Source organism: Molossus molossus, unplaced genomic scaffold (assembly GCF_014108415.1).
Source record: "Molossus molossus isolate mMolMol1 unplaced genomic scaffold, mMolMol1.p scaffold_m16_p_17, whole genome shotgun sequence".
Taxonomy (NCBI): Eukaryota; Metazoa; Chordata; class Mammalia; order Chiroptera; family Molossidae; genus Molossus; species Molossus molossus.
This window is the reverse complement of record NW_023425352.1, coordinates 23,822,167-23,838,580: the sequence shown is the minus strand read 5'-3', so window position 1 is coordinate 23,838,580 and position 16,414 is coordinate 23,822,167. Positions and strand designations below refer to the sequence as shown.

Here is a 16,414-nt window from a genome sequence, read left to right as displayed (position 1 = left end):
GGAACTCTATGGGGAAGACAAGAACCCAATAGGTTCTAACAGCAGATCTCCAGATGCCCAAAGGACAAGATCACTGGCAAGTAAGACATCTAGGTAATTGCTACTCTTGGCTATCCAGATGCTTGGTGAAGTCATTACCCTCTCTTCCCTTATTCTGTTTGCTACTGACCTTTTGGTTTGTTTGTTTGTTTGTTTGTTTGTTTAATCACTACAACAGAGATTGGAAGCACAGGGAGTGAGAGGCCCAGTGGGAGATATTATTTCAAAGAGCTACACAGAGCTACATAGCTATACACAGAAACACTGAGTCACAAGCCTAAGCATGATAGCCACAAAAACATGGGCTCGAACGGCCAAACACAGGATAGGACTTGGCAGCAGCACTACTGTTACCCTAGAAGTATAGGGCATGTGTAGAGGGGGCCTCTGGGAAGGCAGAGAGAGAGGAGCCTGCTGTCTGATGCTTTAGGATCCCTCCTCACCACTGTGCTGCCCACTCTAAACTCCCCAGGGGGCTGGAGTCACAGCTGGGGCTGGCTGCAGGTGCTCCCAATTGCCTGTTCCCCTGTTAGAAGAAAAGGGGACAGACAGGTCATTAGAAAGAGGACTTTGTATACCACTTTTCTTTTATCTGGATCTGATTCTCCAATCCCAGACCATCTCCTAGAGGTCAAGGCAGTCCCAGGCCAGTGCAACCACCTTTAGGCCTTCCCACTACCTCCCACCTCCCCTTATACACCGACTACTATGAAGGACATGTTGCCCTAATAGCCTGAAAACAGATCTCTCATGTTTTGCTTTCACCCACTGAGTGGAGTAGGGGTACAGTTCATCTGTGGGGAGCCAAGAGAACACAGGTGAAGGGCCACTCACTATGCCTGGGGAGGGATCCAGCTGCCCCTTCCTCTCCAGCAGATTTAGCTTTGAGCCCACAGCATCAACCTGGGCCATGACTGCTTCCAGGATAGTCTCTAGCTGCAGAACTCTCCTTGTGAGCCTGTGCAGGATTTGAGAGAGACTGAGGAAGCAGAAATACATGTATAGGGGACCAAGTGTCTACAGGGTAGGGGGACAGAATGGTGTATATCTGGATGGGAACAAAGAAGGTAAGAAGGTTTAAAAGGGGGCAGAGGTTCTTCTTGGACTAGGACAGGGGATTAGAAGGTTGTGAAAAGAAACTCAAGGTAGGATATTTAAACGCAGGGTTTCTGGCTGCACGTACATGTAGAATTCTTCTCCTGCGACCCAGTCACCTGCTCCAGTAGCCTCTGGACCAAACTTGCCTGGTGGACTCCTCACAATGGACTGGCCCAAGTTCTCAATTTCAGCACTGAGGGCCACCTGATTAGGAAGTCAGAGGTCAGAGAGGGGAAGATGACTCTGAGAAGCCATCAGCTCAGGTTCTAATGGGCTCTCAGGAACAGGCCTTGGGCTCTAGTTCTTGCTATGCCCCTTCCCTCTCAAACTCTGGAGACAGTGGGATCAGAGAAGTGGTGCCGGACACAAAGCTGGCCCAACCTCTGGGAGGGATCACTACCCAAAGAAACAAAACACAATCTCCTTGAGGCCTTGATTAACAAGGTATTCACTAGAGGCCAACTCAGTTTGGGAGAGGAGGGACAGTACCAGAATTCTTCGCACTGTCCCTCCTGCCCTTGACTTTTTGGTCTGCACTAGATGGGGATGAAGCAGGCATAGTAAGGACAACAAAGGATAAGATCTTGAAAATCTCAAAAAGAAGGAATTGTCAAGGATTCTTGAGCAGTTGGTCATTTTCCCCTAAAGACTGTTTTAGAGCAATGGTTCTCAACCTTGGCTATGCATTGGAATCATCTGGGGAGTTTTTAAAAGTACTGATTTCTGGGATTCCCAATACCCCCCTCCCCAAAGAAATTCTGGTGTAATGTATAGCCTGAGAATGAGGATTTTAAAAAAATCTTCACCCAATGATATGTTTTTTATTGATTTAAGAGAGAGAGGAAGGGGAAGAGAGAGAGAAACATTGATCAGCTGCCTCCTGCATGCACCCTGACCAGGGATCAAACCTCAACCCAGATATGTGCCCTGACAGAAATCAAACCCGCAACTATTTTGATGCATGGGACAATACTCTAACCAACCTGGCCAGGCCTGAGTATGAAGATTGTTTAAAGCTCTCAAGTATTCTAATGTGTAGCGATTTGAGAACCACTATTATAGAGAGCTCTTTCCTGCCCATCAATGGAAGGGTTTTCAGTTTGCTTTTGTGTTCTGGGCATGTTGACAAGGAGGGGAGGGTGAGCAGTTTCCTTATACTACCTCTCCATCAACCAGCTGGGCTCACCCTCTCCTTCTCCAGGTTCTGTTGCATTTGTTCCTGCTCCTTCTCATCCAGGACACAATTCCCATCTTGGTCAAACCTGGTGAAGGCAGCTGTGAGCTCAGTGAGCTCATGCTCTGCATGCCCCAGTCTGAGGAGAACAGGATGATGAATTAATTTCTGACATGCCATGGCTGTGATCTCTTGATTATGGACTCCCTACTCTTTTAGCCAGACTCTGGCAAGAGTCTCATTCGCTAGGGAAGAAAGAGACCACAGGAAAACCAGGATCTCCAAGGTCTAGCAATTTACCCCCAAGAAAGCACTTGAATCTATTTCTTTCATCCCTATCTCCTGCTAACTAGGCTCAGGCCCCTTGTGATCTCCTACAGGGATTAGTGCAATCTCTTTGTCTCTAAATAACCTGCCCCCCATTCCCTTAGCTTCCCCTTTACTCCCTACCTGAAATCCATTCTCTATAATGCAACTAGAGCAGTTAATCTTTCTAAAGTGCAGCTCTAAATATAACCCTTGCTTGCTTAAACTGCCTACTGGGCACTCTATTCTTTGGACAGAGTAGCTGTGTTTGAGGCTTTTTCCAATGTGGCCCATACCTCATCTCCTGCTATGTCCCACCTTTCACTGGATACTTAACAATGATCAACTAATTACTCAGTGTCTGGCCTACAGCTGGTGCTTACAATATATTTCTTCAGTGTTTGTTAATGTGTTTAACTCAGAAGCTAGGAGAGAATGGCTAAGGGAATAGACCAGTGTTTGCGGGGGAGCATAGAACCAAAATCAGAGTTTTGTGAGAGTGAGGGATGTATACAATGATTAGGGAATTATATTATGTTAGTTCGAAGAGTTGGTTCAACAAGGTCCAGAACATTATAGAACATGGTCAGAGACCTTTAAACAAGGGCATGTTTCTGAAAGACAGGATCAGAGACATATAGGCTGGGGGTCAGAGGTCTATTAGCCAAAGTCAGAGGTCTATAGGCCAAGATCAGAGGCTTATGGGCTAAGGATATATGGCTGAGGGTCAAGGACTTATAGACCAATCTCAGAGAAAGTTGGATCTCTGATTGCTTACTCCCTCAAGGTGTTAGTGAAATCCTCAAACTGGATTTCCTGCTCCCCGCCCTGCAGGACCTTCTGCACATCCGAAACCTGTTCCTTCCTGAGATGCAGCCTCAGAAGGGTCTTGTTGTAGCCCTGGAAGAGGAAAGGAAACAGGCACCAGTTCCCACAGCTTCCTCATCATTCCTTGCCTCCACCCCAACCCAAAGGATGCCAGGCTCCCATGGTTAAATTTAAAGTACATAAGGGGGACTTCCGGTCAAGATGGCGGCGTAGGGAAACGCAGTATCGCGTTCTGCCACAACCACATCCAAGTTACAACAAAACTACAGAACAACCATCATCCAAAATCGCCTGAAATCAAGCTGAATGAAAGTCCTACAACTACGTAATTAAAAAAAAAAAAAAAGCAGCTACATCCAGACCGGTAGGAGGGGCGGCGGCGCGAGGGGTGGCGGCAGCGGCGGCGGACGGGCTGGTCCCACACCCAAGTGTGGCGGATAAAAATCAGGAGGCTCCCGTGGCTGGGAAGGTCCTTCCTGAGGACTGAGGGGTCCCCATCCCACACCAGGTGCCCCGCTCAGGTTTCCAGTGCCAGGAAGAGAATCCCCATAACTTCTGGCTGGAAAAACCAGCAGAAACTGAGGCTCAGGGAAGCTGACCTGGCTGGAGCCACAGGCAGCTCCCTAAAGGGCCCACGCACGGACTTATCGGACTCTCTCCCTCTAAGCTCGGAGGGGAGGCAGCTCGAGGGGCACCAGAGACATACAGAAAAGAACTGAGCTGTTTGGCACTGGAGCGAGGGCTGGAGAGGGAGCTTTCTCGGGGACAAACGTGCTGTCAGAGGCCTTTGTTCCTTTGGTGAGCCCTTCCCTGGAGCAGCAGACAGAAGCCATATCTGGGACTCCAGCAACCTGGCTCACACTGGTAGCCCCACCCTGCAGACTCCCTGAGGCCCCGCCCCACCCCGCCCCACACAACTTTCAAGCCCACCTAAGCTGTTGCTACTTGCTTAACCATAGGATTGGCCTGTCTTGGATCCCGCTTCAGGTTTTTCCTAAATTCTTTCAAACAAGCAGCATCGGGTCTCAGCGAGCCCCATACCTCTCATTAAGTAATACACAGAAACAAACACAGAGAGGCAGCCAAAATGAGGATACAAAGAAACAGGTCCCAAATGAAAGAACAGAACAAAACCCCAAGAAAAGAACTAAGTGAAATGGAGATAAGCACCCTAACAGATGCTGAGTTCAAAATACTGCTTATAAGGATGCTCAATGAACTCAGTGAGGGCCTCAAGAGCATAAAAAAGTACCAGTCAGAAACGATCGCTGCACAGTTAGAAACGAAGGAGGCTTTAACTGAAATAAAGAATAATTTACATAGCTTCAATAATAGAGTACGTAAATCCAAGGAGCAAACCATCGATTTGGAATATAAGGAAGCAAAAAACGCCCAACCAGAACAGCAAAAAGAAAAAAGAATCCAAAAAAATGAGGATAGTGTAAGGAGCCTCTGGGACAACTTCAAGCGTGCCAACATTCGCATCTTGGGGGTGCCGGAAGGAGAAGAGAGAGAACAAGAAATCGAAAACCTGTTTGAAACAATAATGGCAGAAAACTTTCCTAACTTGGTGAAGGAAACAGACATACAAGTCCAGGAAGCACAGAGAGTCCCAAACAAGATGAACCCCAAGAGGCCTACACCAAGACACATCATCATCAAAATGCAAAAGGTTCAAGACAAAGAGAGAATCCTAAAAGCAGCAAGAGAAAGGCAGCTAGTTACCTACAAGGGAGTTCCCATTAGGCTGTCAGCTGATTTCTCAAAAGAAACTTTGCAGGCCAGAAGGGAGTGGCAAGAAATATTCAGAGTGATGAAAACCAAGAACCTACAACCAAAATTACTCTATCCTGCAAAGCTGTCATTTAGAATCGATGGACATATAAAAACTTTCCCAGACAAGAAAAAGTTAAAGGAGTTCATCACTACCAAACCGTTATTATATGAAATGATGAAGGGTCTTTTTAAAGAAAAAGATAAAATGTATGAACAAACAAAATGGCAATGAATACATATCTATCAACAATGGAATCTACAAACAAAATGAACAGGAAGAACAGGAACATTCTCATAGATACAGAGAACATTTTGTTGGTTGCCAGTTGGGAAAGGGGTTGGGGGAATGGATGAAAAAGGTGAAGGGAGTAAGAAGCACAAATTCATTCCTAGACTGACAAACCTCAAAGGGAAAGGGGTTGGGGGGGTGGGAAGAAATAAACCAAAGAACTTATATGCATAACCAATGGACACGGACAATAGTTTGGGAAAAGGTGGGAGGGGGGCGGGAGTGGGGAGGAGGGGGTCAATGGGGGAAAAATGTGGAACATCTGTAATGCATTTTACATCCAACAATAAAGATGTGGAAAAAAAAGAAAAAAAAAAAAAAAAGAAATTATTCATGGAGTACTGGTATGCAGTAAAATTTTATATTGACTTATATAAATCAATACAATAAAATATATTGACACTTATACTGTCAATAAAGTGATTCTAAAGAAAAAAAATAAATAAATAAATAAATAAAGTACATAAGGGCATAGGCCCCTACAGTAGTCAGAAATAGACCAGAACACATTGGACCTAGGCCCTGATATAGATATGCAACTGAAGAAGATTGAGTAGTTACCTGTTTCAGGAGGTCAGAAATTTGTAGCTCATCCTTCTGTCCAGCCAACTCCTCCTTGACCTCTGAATATGTGTCATTGATGATAGCAAGGAACATGTTCTGGAGGATAAAGCAGGGCCATAGGTCCTCACTCCTAGACCCACTAACAGCATTGAGCCCACTGACTCTATTACTATTCTAGACACATGTTCTAAAGGGGCCAGTGCTTTCAACCCCAGCTCCATAGCCCACTAACCCCCACATCTCAGGGTCCCCAGAGCACAGCCTTTCAGCACAGTCCCATTAGTGATGGATTATGCTCCCTCATCAACCTGGTGTCCTCACTCAATTGCTGCAGTAATCTGACCAGAAAGATAACCCAAAATGTGCCACAGACCCCCTCTGTGTAAGGGACCACCAAGCACTGAAGCCAGAAACTTTTCAAGGTGTTAATATAATTGTGCTCTCTTTATCATCTGCCTGTAATCCATATCTGTATCCCCATCCATTGATCAAATAAAGAAACTTCCTTCTTTGTTAATAATAATCAAACCTAGACCTTTCATGGTTGTTGAGAAGAGAGAACAAATACAAAGCAGTGGTGATAAAAATAGTCAGCAATCCCCAGAGGAAGGGTAGTTTTGGGGAATAGGTGTAGGAGCTTTTATAGGTGAAACCTCTTCTAGTGAGGCATTTTTCTCTCTCTTTCCATCCTTGGAGGGTAGGGGCTTGATGTTAGTAGGGGAACCTGCACATTCCCTTACACGGTGTAAACTGTCTGACTGTGCTGACCGCACTGACCAGCGTTAGCCAGCTCTCAGAAGATCCACTCTACCACACACTGCCCATCCTTCATTTGAGAAACCTATTGTAATCCTGAATGCAGAACAGGGAGGGGGTGTCAAAACCCCACCCTGAAAGTCCTCTACATCTCCCCAGTCAGGTTCCAAATCCCCACTTCTCAGAAGGACCCTCACCAGAAGCACGAAGAAGACGAAAAAGACGTAGGTGACAAAGTAGGCAGGTCCCAGGATGCGGTTGGCATTGTTGATGGCATTGTAGTCAAAGTCCCCAAGGATGATCCGGAACTGAGTGAAGCTGAGAGACCAGGGTCTGGGTTTTAACTCAGAGTCTAACCATAACCCTGACCTCTCCCATCCCCCCACCCCCCGTCTACTTTCCTAACTGCACTTTGGTGGATTCAGACAGACCCCTCACTGCACCTCCAACTCAATCTGATTGAGACAGAGCAAGGTACACAGATAGTTGAGCACATTAATCAGGGCCTCCAGAGACTCTCACAGATATGCTCTAAGTACAGATATGCTCACAGCTTCCCCAAGGATACATACACCCATGGAGCTGGAGGGAGAGGGGCCAAGGAGGAGTGAAGGGGGAAGACACACACATGCACTTGATAAAAGTGCTAAAGTTTTCCACTTGGGTCCCAAAAAGCAGGTAGCCGAGCTGGGCGTAGGTGAAAAAAACGATGAAAAACATCACAGCGAAGCCCAGGATGTCCTTGGCACAGCGGGCCAGCGTGGAGGAGAGCTGGGTCATGGTTTTGTTGAAGCTGATGTACTTGAATATCTGGAAGGACCATGTTGAACCAAGCAATTAAGAAAGAAAAGAGAAAATCTTTAAACAGTTCACTCCTGGAGACTTTGGAGGCCTCAGGAGTTGTCAAACCAGCAAAGGAAAATAAGACAAATTGCCCTGGCCGGTTTGGCTCAGCAGTTGGAGCGTCGGCCTGCGGACCAGAGGGTCCTGGGTTCGGTTCCCGCTAGGGGCATGTACAAAAAAAAAGAAAGAAAATAAGAGGAAAGGAGAATAAGTGCCCCAAGGTGAAGCTGGGAGTGAGGAGTCCCAGGGTACCTTGATCCAGGCAAAGAAGAGGTTGACAGCATTCATGTTGTTGTACTGTGTCTGCCAGAAGGCGAGGAACTCGAAGTCAGCGTATGTGTCTGGTTGCTGCAGGAGCTTCCCCATCAGCTGATTCACCTCAAGAGTTCGGAATATATGGAAGCCCACAGCTACAATGGAGAGCTGTCATCACAGGGGTTAGGGGTCAGAGAAGTCAAGGAGATCTCAGGAAATTCAATGATGAAGTCACAGGGGTAGGTAAAACAGATGGGAAACAAAATAAATCCTTCACTGCTGAGTTGTTGACTATCCTAAATTCAAATGAAACTGGAGAGGATGACTGCGGAATGTCTTAAAGCCCAAGAGAAGGTTCTGGGGCCATTGGTAAATATCTAGGTTGTAAAGGACCATAGAGAACTAGAGCCAAATAATTTTATTTCCCCTGCCACTTCCCAGCTGTGGTCAGGAAATTAATATGTCCTGTTAATAGGAAGGAGACAAAGATGAAGAGGCAGGGCATTTTAATACAAGAGAGAAGGCAGGAGTTTCAAGAGGATAGATCATAAAGGCAAAAGACAGAAGAGGAACAGACTATCAAGTACATAAAGAAAGGAGCAGGGCCTAGATCAAAGACTGGAGGGAGAAGGGATATGGAAGACAAGGCTTTCCCAGGGCTCTGCCAGGGGAATATCAACCTCTTGTTTAGAGAGCTATTACCCAGGGATTTGACCAGAAGTCAAAGGAGGACTTGGGACTCCAAAAGGAGTAACTCAGAGCCCCTATCAGGGTAGATCCCCCATCTCCTCCCAATATGTCCCAAGTCTAAGATATCTGTTCCTCACCAAGATGATCACCAGGTCCAGAATGTTCCAGATGTTGCTAAGATAGTGAAGTCGGTGGACATGAAGCTCCAGGATCTCCTCCACCACGTAGTAGAAGATGAAGATGCAGAAGATGATCTCACAGCCAATGATAAAGAAGTCCCAGTTGCTGACATAGCGGATCAGCTTAACTATGCGGATTTGCCAGGATGGGATGGCACCTCCTGTAGCTGGAAATTCCACCACCAGTCTGTGGGAGAAGGGGGAAATGTCTGGTAGGACAGTTCTTCCTAGGGTACATGTTTAGGGAAGTATCTCAAGCAGAGGAGATAGGAACCAGGAACCATGGATCGAGGGATGCAGTAGGAAAAGGGGACCCACCTCAGAACACAGAAAAGATTGATGTTGGCATTATAGACTGAGAAGTCAATGAAGACCACCCGAGTGGCCCTGTCTAGCCACAGGCCTTCCTGAAGGTCCCGGAGGGCCTCTGCACTGCCCTGTCGGGATACTGGAAGGTCCAGGTAGTAGCCACCTCCACTGTAGCTTGTGAGCTGGCCCCAGTGAGAGGAGCCTCCCAGCTCATCCTGTGAATGGTATGTCCACCTGCCAAGGAAGAAGCCATCTGAGCAGATGTCTGAGCCAATCTAAAGCTGATTTCCTGAGGCAATGGCAATACTTTATGATTATCTCAGCTTTACAGTTTTATACATATTATATATACATATCACATATATGTATATTTCATATATATTATCTTGTTTGATGTTAACAGCTGTTTGAGAACTGAGAGTAAACATTATTCACATTTTACAAACAAGGAAATCAAGACTCAGATGTCTGAGATTATCCAGTGAGTTAGTGACAAACTGAAACTCAAATGTAAATCTCCTAATTTTTCATATTACCCAAGGCCATCGATGAACAAACCCAAGTCCTGTTCTTGACTCCAGAATGAGTAGTCCCCATAGGGGAAGCACCTGGCCCATATAATCCAAAAAAGACTCTTTCTGCTCTTGTGATTGTGCACCTGGCTGGGTAACCTCATGAATGTTCTGATCGCAAACTTTCCACCCTGGACCCTTATTTCTTCCCCCTTCTTTCCTGTTCTTGCCTTCCTTTCCCCCTTTCTTCCCTAATTCATCATCTATACTTGATCCCTTGCTGCTCTCCCTATCAGTTCTGACTTCCAACCATGGCTCATATGGCAGTATCAATGCTTCATCAATTCTCCATGCCCCCATGGGACTTCTGGACAAGAAAAGCTTTCTCTGGCAGGACTGCCTCTAGAGTAGGACAAATGTGTCTGTGACCCATGTGGAAACAAGTCCCTAGGCTATGGCTCTGTTTGCTAACATACTTTCTCTGTTCCTGAATGACTCAGATTAAGGTCTCCAAACAGTTATGGTTGGGACTCAGAAAGATGCCCCCATCTCATTTCCCCTGAGTACCCCAAGGCTCTACCCTCTACTTCTCCCTAAGGCTTTGTGGAAGTGGTTTCCAAACCTTGGGATGGTGTCAGTTTGAGAGGGGCAAGCTCTAGAACACTGGTAGGGGAACTCACTCACGCTGTGCCATTGAGGGTCCCAAAGGGAAGCTGCTCTTCCTTGTCTGGAGAATAGACGGCGTAGCAGCTCAAAATGTCCTGGCGGAAGTCCTCATGCACCACACAGGAGTCATTTCGGACCCTCAGCTGCCGCAGCCTTGGAGCCCCCAGCAGCAGGTTCTCATAGTAGATGAAGGAATGGGAGCCGTGGCCCAGGCTCTGGTTGTTGTACCATTTGGTCCAATATAAACCATCCAGTAGTGGGCCCTGGGCGAACTAGACCACAAGCAGGGTTTGACCTTTACTCTTAGAATAACCGTTGCCTTCATTCCCTGACCCCCCGGCTTGTCTCTAGTTGCTTCTGTTGGACTCCTCAGCTGACCCATGAACTTTGATCAAATCTTGACCTAATGTGGCCTTCATCTTCACTTAAAATGTATTAAGTTCAGCCTTACCTCTGACTTCTAATACTAGTCTAATTACTGGCTTGACCCCCTGATCATCATCCTGATCTCTCACCTACCTCCACCTTAACTCTAATCTAACCCATTAATTCTTTCATGACCCTTTGACTCAACCTGATCCTGGAATGACCTTGTCTCTGGATATGGCCTCATCTACTGTCTGACAGCCCTGAACCCTGGCCTGTATGTGGCCTCATCCTTCAGGCCATTGAGAAGGAGAGGGGAGGAGTAGAATTGATATCATACTCACATCCCAGAAGTCTGCCATGCTGCTGATGGCCTGGAAGGAGATGCTGGTGTCTGATGGAGTATGTAAGAAGAGCTCAGACATCACTTTGGTGTAGTAATAGGCACTGGAGCTTGTCATTCCGTAGGTCACTAGAAACCAAACCAAGAGGCATCCTGCTCACTGTTCTCATCTCCAGTCTCCAGAAAACACACACACACACACACACACACACACACACACACACACACACACACCAAATCAGGAAATCTCATTGCCCTGGGGCCAGTAATGCTACCTAGATAGAAGCCCATCAGACCCACCCCTTAGGGTTGATTGGGGAGGCTGATGATGGCATTGGGTAAACCAGGGACTGCATTAAGGAAAAGTTGTGGCTACAAGGTCTCCTCCTTTCCTCCCAACTCACCTTAGAAAGACTGAACTCCACTCAGTAATTGTCTCTTGACACTGTCATTCTGAAAATTCACTTTTCTCTTCCTGAACCAGCTTAACTTCCTAGTTCTTACTCCCTGGAGCCAAGAAATTTTCACCTTCTGCATCAGGTAATGCTTCTTTTCATTTGTTTTATATTTATGCCCTTTGGAAAATACCTCCACATTCTAGAGTACTTCAAGGCCCTGGTCAAATACCTTACAGTGGAGATATGGTCTCCTGGACCCTGGAGTCACTGAGTCTGCAGCCATGGGAGTCAGAAGTAAGCATGGTACCCCTGTCCACAGTGCATCCTGATGGGCCCAGTTGTCTCCTGAGAGAGGAGCTCAGAGCATCCCCAGATCAAAAAAGACCTGGCCTTTGCCCCAAAAAAGCTGGATCTCCCTCAAACACCCTAAGACAGACACCCAATCTAAAGTAAGGCTATCAAGGGATGATATAAGTTTTTTGGTTAAAAGGCAGAATTTGAAGAGTACAAGCCATTTATTTATTATTATTATTTTATTTTTATTTTTATTATTGGTACATGCCCCTAGCGGGAACTGAACCCAGGACTCTAGTCCATAGGCCGATGCTCCAACCACTGAGCCAAACCGGCCAGTACACAAACCATTTATTTTATAGATTGTCCCTCAATTTAGATTTGTCTGATGTTTCCTTGTGTTTAAATTCAGACTATGGCCCTGGCCGGTTTGGCTCAGCAGTTGCAGCATTGGCCCTTGGACCAATGAGTCACGGATTTGATTCTGGTCAAGGGCACATACCTCGGTTGCAGTTTGTCCCCGGCCCTGGTTGGGTTTTGCGGGAGGCAACCAGTCGATGTGTCTCTCTCACATTGATGTTTCTCTTTCCCTCTCTTCCTCTCTCTCCCTCACACTCTATCTGAACAAAATGAAAAAATATCCTCTGGTGAGGATTTAAGAAAATAAATAAATGAATGAATAAATGAATAAATAAATAAATAAATAAATAAATAAATAAATAAATAAATTCAGACTATGCATTTTGGTGAGGGATACCAAAGGCACATATTATCTATTATTAACTTCGATTCCTGCTAAGGCAGTGTCTTCCAGCTTTCTTCAATGTAAAATTATTATTTTTCTCTTTGTAATTAATACATACTTTGTGGGGAAATATTTTGAAACTATGTAAACATCCTATTACTCATCAATCTTCAACCTACTAGTTTTAGCATCCATTGATGACTTTTGCCTGATGATAATTATTATGGGTGTCAAATTGTGATTTGCTCCTTCCATCATCCATTCTACATTTATTAGTTGGCACTCTCTTCAGGAAGAACTTTCCCTTCTTCTTCATTTAATATATGCACTCCTATATAGACTCATGGATTCTTTTTTTCTGTAGTTTATAATTTGCTAATATTATGATTTATTTTGTTACTAAATATTTTAGCTAGATCATGAAAGAGAAAGAAAGACTAAATAATTATAGATTAAAAGAGACTAGAGAAACATAACAACTAAATGCAATATGTGCATTTATTTAGTTAAGATTTTATCCTAGACCATAATTTTTTCTTCTGCTATAAAAGCTATTAGTGGAATAATTGGTAAACTTATAATAAGATCTGTTCATTAGATGATAGTATTAAATCAATGATAATTTTCTGACTTTGATAAAAGAATGTCCTTGTTTTCAGAAAATACACATTAAAGGATAGGCATAATGAGGCATTTTGTCCTCAATTTACTCTCAAACAGTCGTATGTGTATGTAGATAGAGACAGAGAGATAGAATGATAAAGGAAAAAACAAGCTTGGTAAAATGCTCATATTTGGGAAATCTGAGTGAAGGTATATAAGAATTCTTTATATTACTCTTGCAACTTTTCTGCAAGTCTGTAATTACATTTTAAAAAAATGTAAGTAGGGTTTGCTGGCCTCTAATAAGCAATTCCCTTTAAGAATTTTCCTTTTCAAATCTTGGGCTCTATTTTCTCCTACCACCCGATCTGGAAAGGGAATGACTTGGGGTGGACTGGACTTGCCTATAATCTTGGAGGGAAAGGGGGCCAATATGGCCTCAGATTAGACACAAGTAACATCATATTTTTCCAAGGGGGAAATCAGCAAAGAAGGAAGCTTGTTAACTTCACATTTCCCCATTCCATTCAATGAAGTCTAAGAAACGACTTTACTTCCCTTTAACTCAGATCTGTGATTATCTGTCCTAAATATCTGGAAGATTCAGACTCAACTTTTCTGTATCTGGAAATGGGCTGGAAAACAAATTTCTCTCCGCTGAGAACCCATTCTATTGCACAGTTAGAGCTGATGGTCAGTGAGCGGAACTTTTCCTAATGACATAGGTTGATTAAACTGTTGCACCTCCTGGATGGCCACTAGATGGTACTCATTGCCATATCTTTTTCTCTGATTCTCCAAGTCTGTTACTGCTCAGCATTAATATTGCTCTGAACTGGCTGTCAACCCTTTATGGAGGCATAACATTTCTGATGAATATCCAAGACAGTAAAGACTATGTATTCTGAGAAAAATGGTTTCACCTAGTCAAATGACCACTGAAACCCAGAACACCTATTACATGCTTGACATACCTATTTTATTTAATCCTATAACAACCCTATGTATTAGATGCTATTATTATTATTCCCATTTTCCAGTCTCAGAGAACTAAACTTCCTGACCACTAGTGCTTTTAATTATGAAACAGACCACTCACAAACATTCATTTCACCTCTGAGAGTGTCAGCCGAAGACTGAGAATCACAAAGGAGGGGGCTCCTGCAATGGGCGGTGGCTGGCCTTTCTGGTTCCTTCCTTTCAGTGAAGGAATGGAATTGCTCCGTGTGTTTCAAAATGTGATACTAGACCGGAGAATGAGTGCGAGCTAGAAGGAGTTAACATTTGAATAAGTATATCAGATGTCAGTATATTACTACCTTTTTTATATATTGAGGGCTTCATTCCAGGAAATTTTCAGACACTGGACAGTAACTGCATGAAGATATTATGTATGAAGGGATTCAGAGATCAGGTGATAGTTTCACCATCCAATACAGAGTATTTGATGTGTTTTTCTTCTCTTGAACAGAAATTAAGTTCTCCTAGACACACCATACCCGCCTTTTAATCTTAGCCTCAGATCATATTCACAGTTACTGAATAATAACAGTAACCACCACTTAATGATATTTGCATTTTATGCAGATAACCAAGATCCAGAATGTTATTAAATAATTTGTCCAAAGATATCTCTCTCTCTCCCTCCCTCCCTCCCTCTCTCTAAAATCAATGAAAAGCATATCCTTGAGTGCAGAAAAAGAAAAAAAATCAACCCAAATGGTCAGGATTATGCAAGTTCTAAGGTGTTCTATAAGAAAACTCAATTTAAAGAGTTATCTTTAAAAGTACTTGGTAAACTCCAAAGATTTTGGTAAACTTGATAAACTCAAAAGATTGTCATCTTTTTTTTTTTTTTTTATCCTCACTTGAGGACATTTTTCCCTTTTTTGTTCAGATAGAATAGGAGGGAGAGAGAAGAAGAGAGAGAGGGAGAGAAACATCGACGTGAAAGGGACACATCGAGTGGTTGCCACCCGACCAAGGCCGGGGACAAATCGCAACTGAGGCATGTGCCCTTAGCGGGAACCAAACCTGGGTCTCTCTGGACTGCAGGCTGATGCTCCAACCACTGTGCCAAACTGGCCAGGGCAAAAGATTACCATCTTAACAGAAGTTTTAATTTGTTCATTCTGGTGTAAATGGATAATTGTATAGAAATCGGTATCAAGAATCATATTGAGACAGATGAGTCCCAAAGAAGGAAAAAAATCACATGTACAAAAATGTTACCTGAATTATTTTATAATATCAAAATTGCAAACAACAACCTAAATGCCTTACAGAGAGGCAATGATTAAGCAAATTATGATCTCATTAAGCCACTTAATGGAATATAATACAGCTATTGAAATGGTAATAAAAACAGGATGCAGCCCTGGCCGGTTTGGCTCAGCGGTTAGAGCGTCCGCCTGCGGTCCGGAGAGACCCGGGTTCGGTTCCCGCTAAGGGCATGTACCTCGGTTGCAGTTTGTCCCCGGCCCTGGTTGGTCATGCGGGTGGCGACCACTCGATGTGTCCCTTTCACATCGATGTTTCCCTCTCTCTCTCTTCCTCTCTCTCCCTCCCACTCTGTCTGTACAAAAAATGGAAAAATGTCCTCGGATGAGGATTAAAAAAACAAAAAACAAAAAAAAACAGGATGCAAAATTGTTTCAACACTATCATTACAAATATATATATATATATATTCATTTAATTTTATTGATTTTTAGAGAGAGAGACATAGATGAAAGAGAAACATCCTTTAGTTGTTCTGCAAGTGCCCTGACCCAGGATCAAACTCACAACCTGGATATGTGCCCTGACTGGGAATTGAACCCACCACCTTTTGGTGTAGAGGATGATGCTCCAACTAACTGAGGCACACCAGCCAGGGCACAATTAAATATTTTTTTAAATACTAAGAATGTAAAAACTTGAAGGACAAATGAACTTTTTAATGAATGAGTAGTATAATATTTAGATTTTATTTCTCTTCATTCCCATGGAGTGCAGTTAATTCTATAATAATTACATTAAAAACAATAAAATCATTAAAAAATCTTTCTACCTATTTGTTTCCAAGTTAGAGGCTGAAATATCCAGGTGCTTAGTGTTGTACTGAACTCTGTGACTGCTTCTCTAAGATTCTCTTACTTAATCCCATGACTTTATTTGAGGTGTCACACCTTTCTGGATCATCTCACATATGTTGTTAGAAGCTGAATCGAACCCTGGCTTCAGGACTCAACATGAAGCTTAGACTTAAACTAATCCACAAATGTCCCTCCCTTAGCACCATTACCAGTTCAGGGATGAGCATGTATGTAACCCATTTCAGACCAAGGAGTCATCAAGAGACATTTCTGGAACCTTTTAGAATCTTTTTCTCATACTAGA

At 43.9% G+C, this 16,414-nt stretch overlaps 1 protein-coding gene across 1 annotated transcript in view; it reads right to left on the bottom strand.

Annotated features, from left to right (window-relative positions):
* Positions 1–498: 498 nt before the first annotated feature.
* The window catches only part of PKD2L1 (polycystin 2 like 1, transient receptor potential cation channel), a 31,443-nt gene continuing 15,527 nt past the window's right edge, over positions 499–16,414 (bottom strand). The window contains exons 3-15 of the mRNA XM_036265757.1: positions 10,995–11,122; positions 10,303–10,556; positions 9,116–9,340; positions 8,756–8,984; positions 7,926–8,096; positions 7,459–7,640; positions 7,028–7,148; positions 6,072–6,170; positions 3,396–3,517; positions 2,324–2,450; positions 1,223–1,341; positions 870–997; positions 499–557 (exon numbers count right to left, since the gene is read on the bottom strand). Coding sequence (XP_036121650.1) covers positions 499–557; positions 870–997; positions 1,223–1,341; positions 2,324–2,450; positions 3,396–3,517; positions 6,072–6,170; positions 7,028–7,148; positions 7,459–7,640; positions 7,926–8,096; positions 8,756–8,984; positions 9,116–9,340; positions 10,303–10,556; positions 10,995–11,122 — 1,964 coding nt within the window. The remainder of the gene's footprint in view (positions 558–869; positions 998–1,222; positions 1,342–2,323; positions 2,451–3,395; positions 3,518–6,071; positions 6,171–7,027; positions 7,149–7,458; positions 7,641–7,925; positions 8,097–8,755; positions 8,985–9,115; positions 9,341–10,302; positions 10,557–10,994; positions 11,123–16,414) is intronic.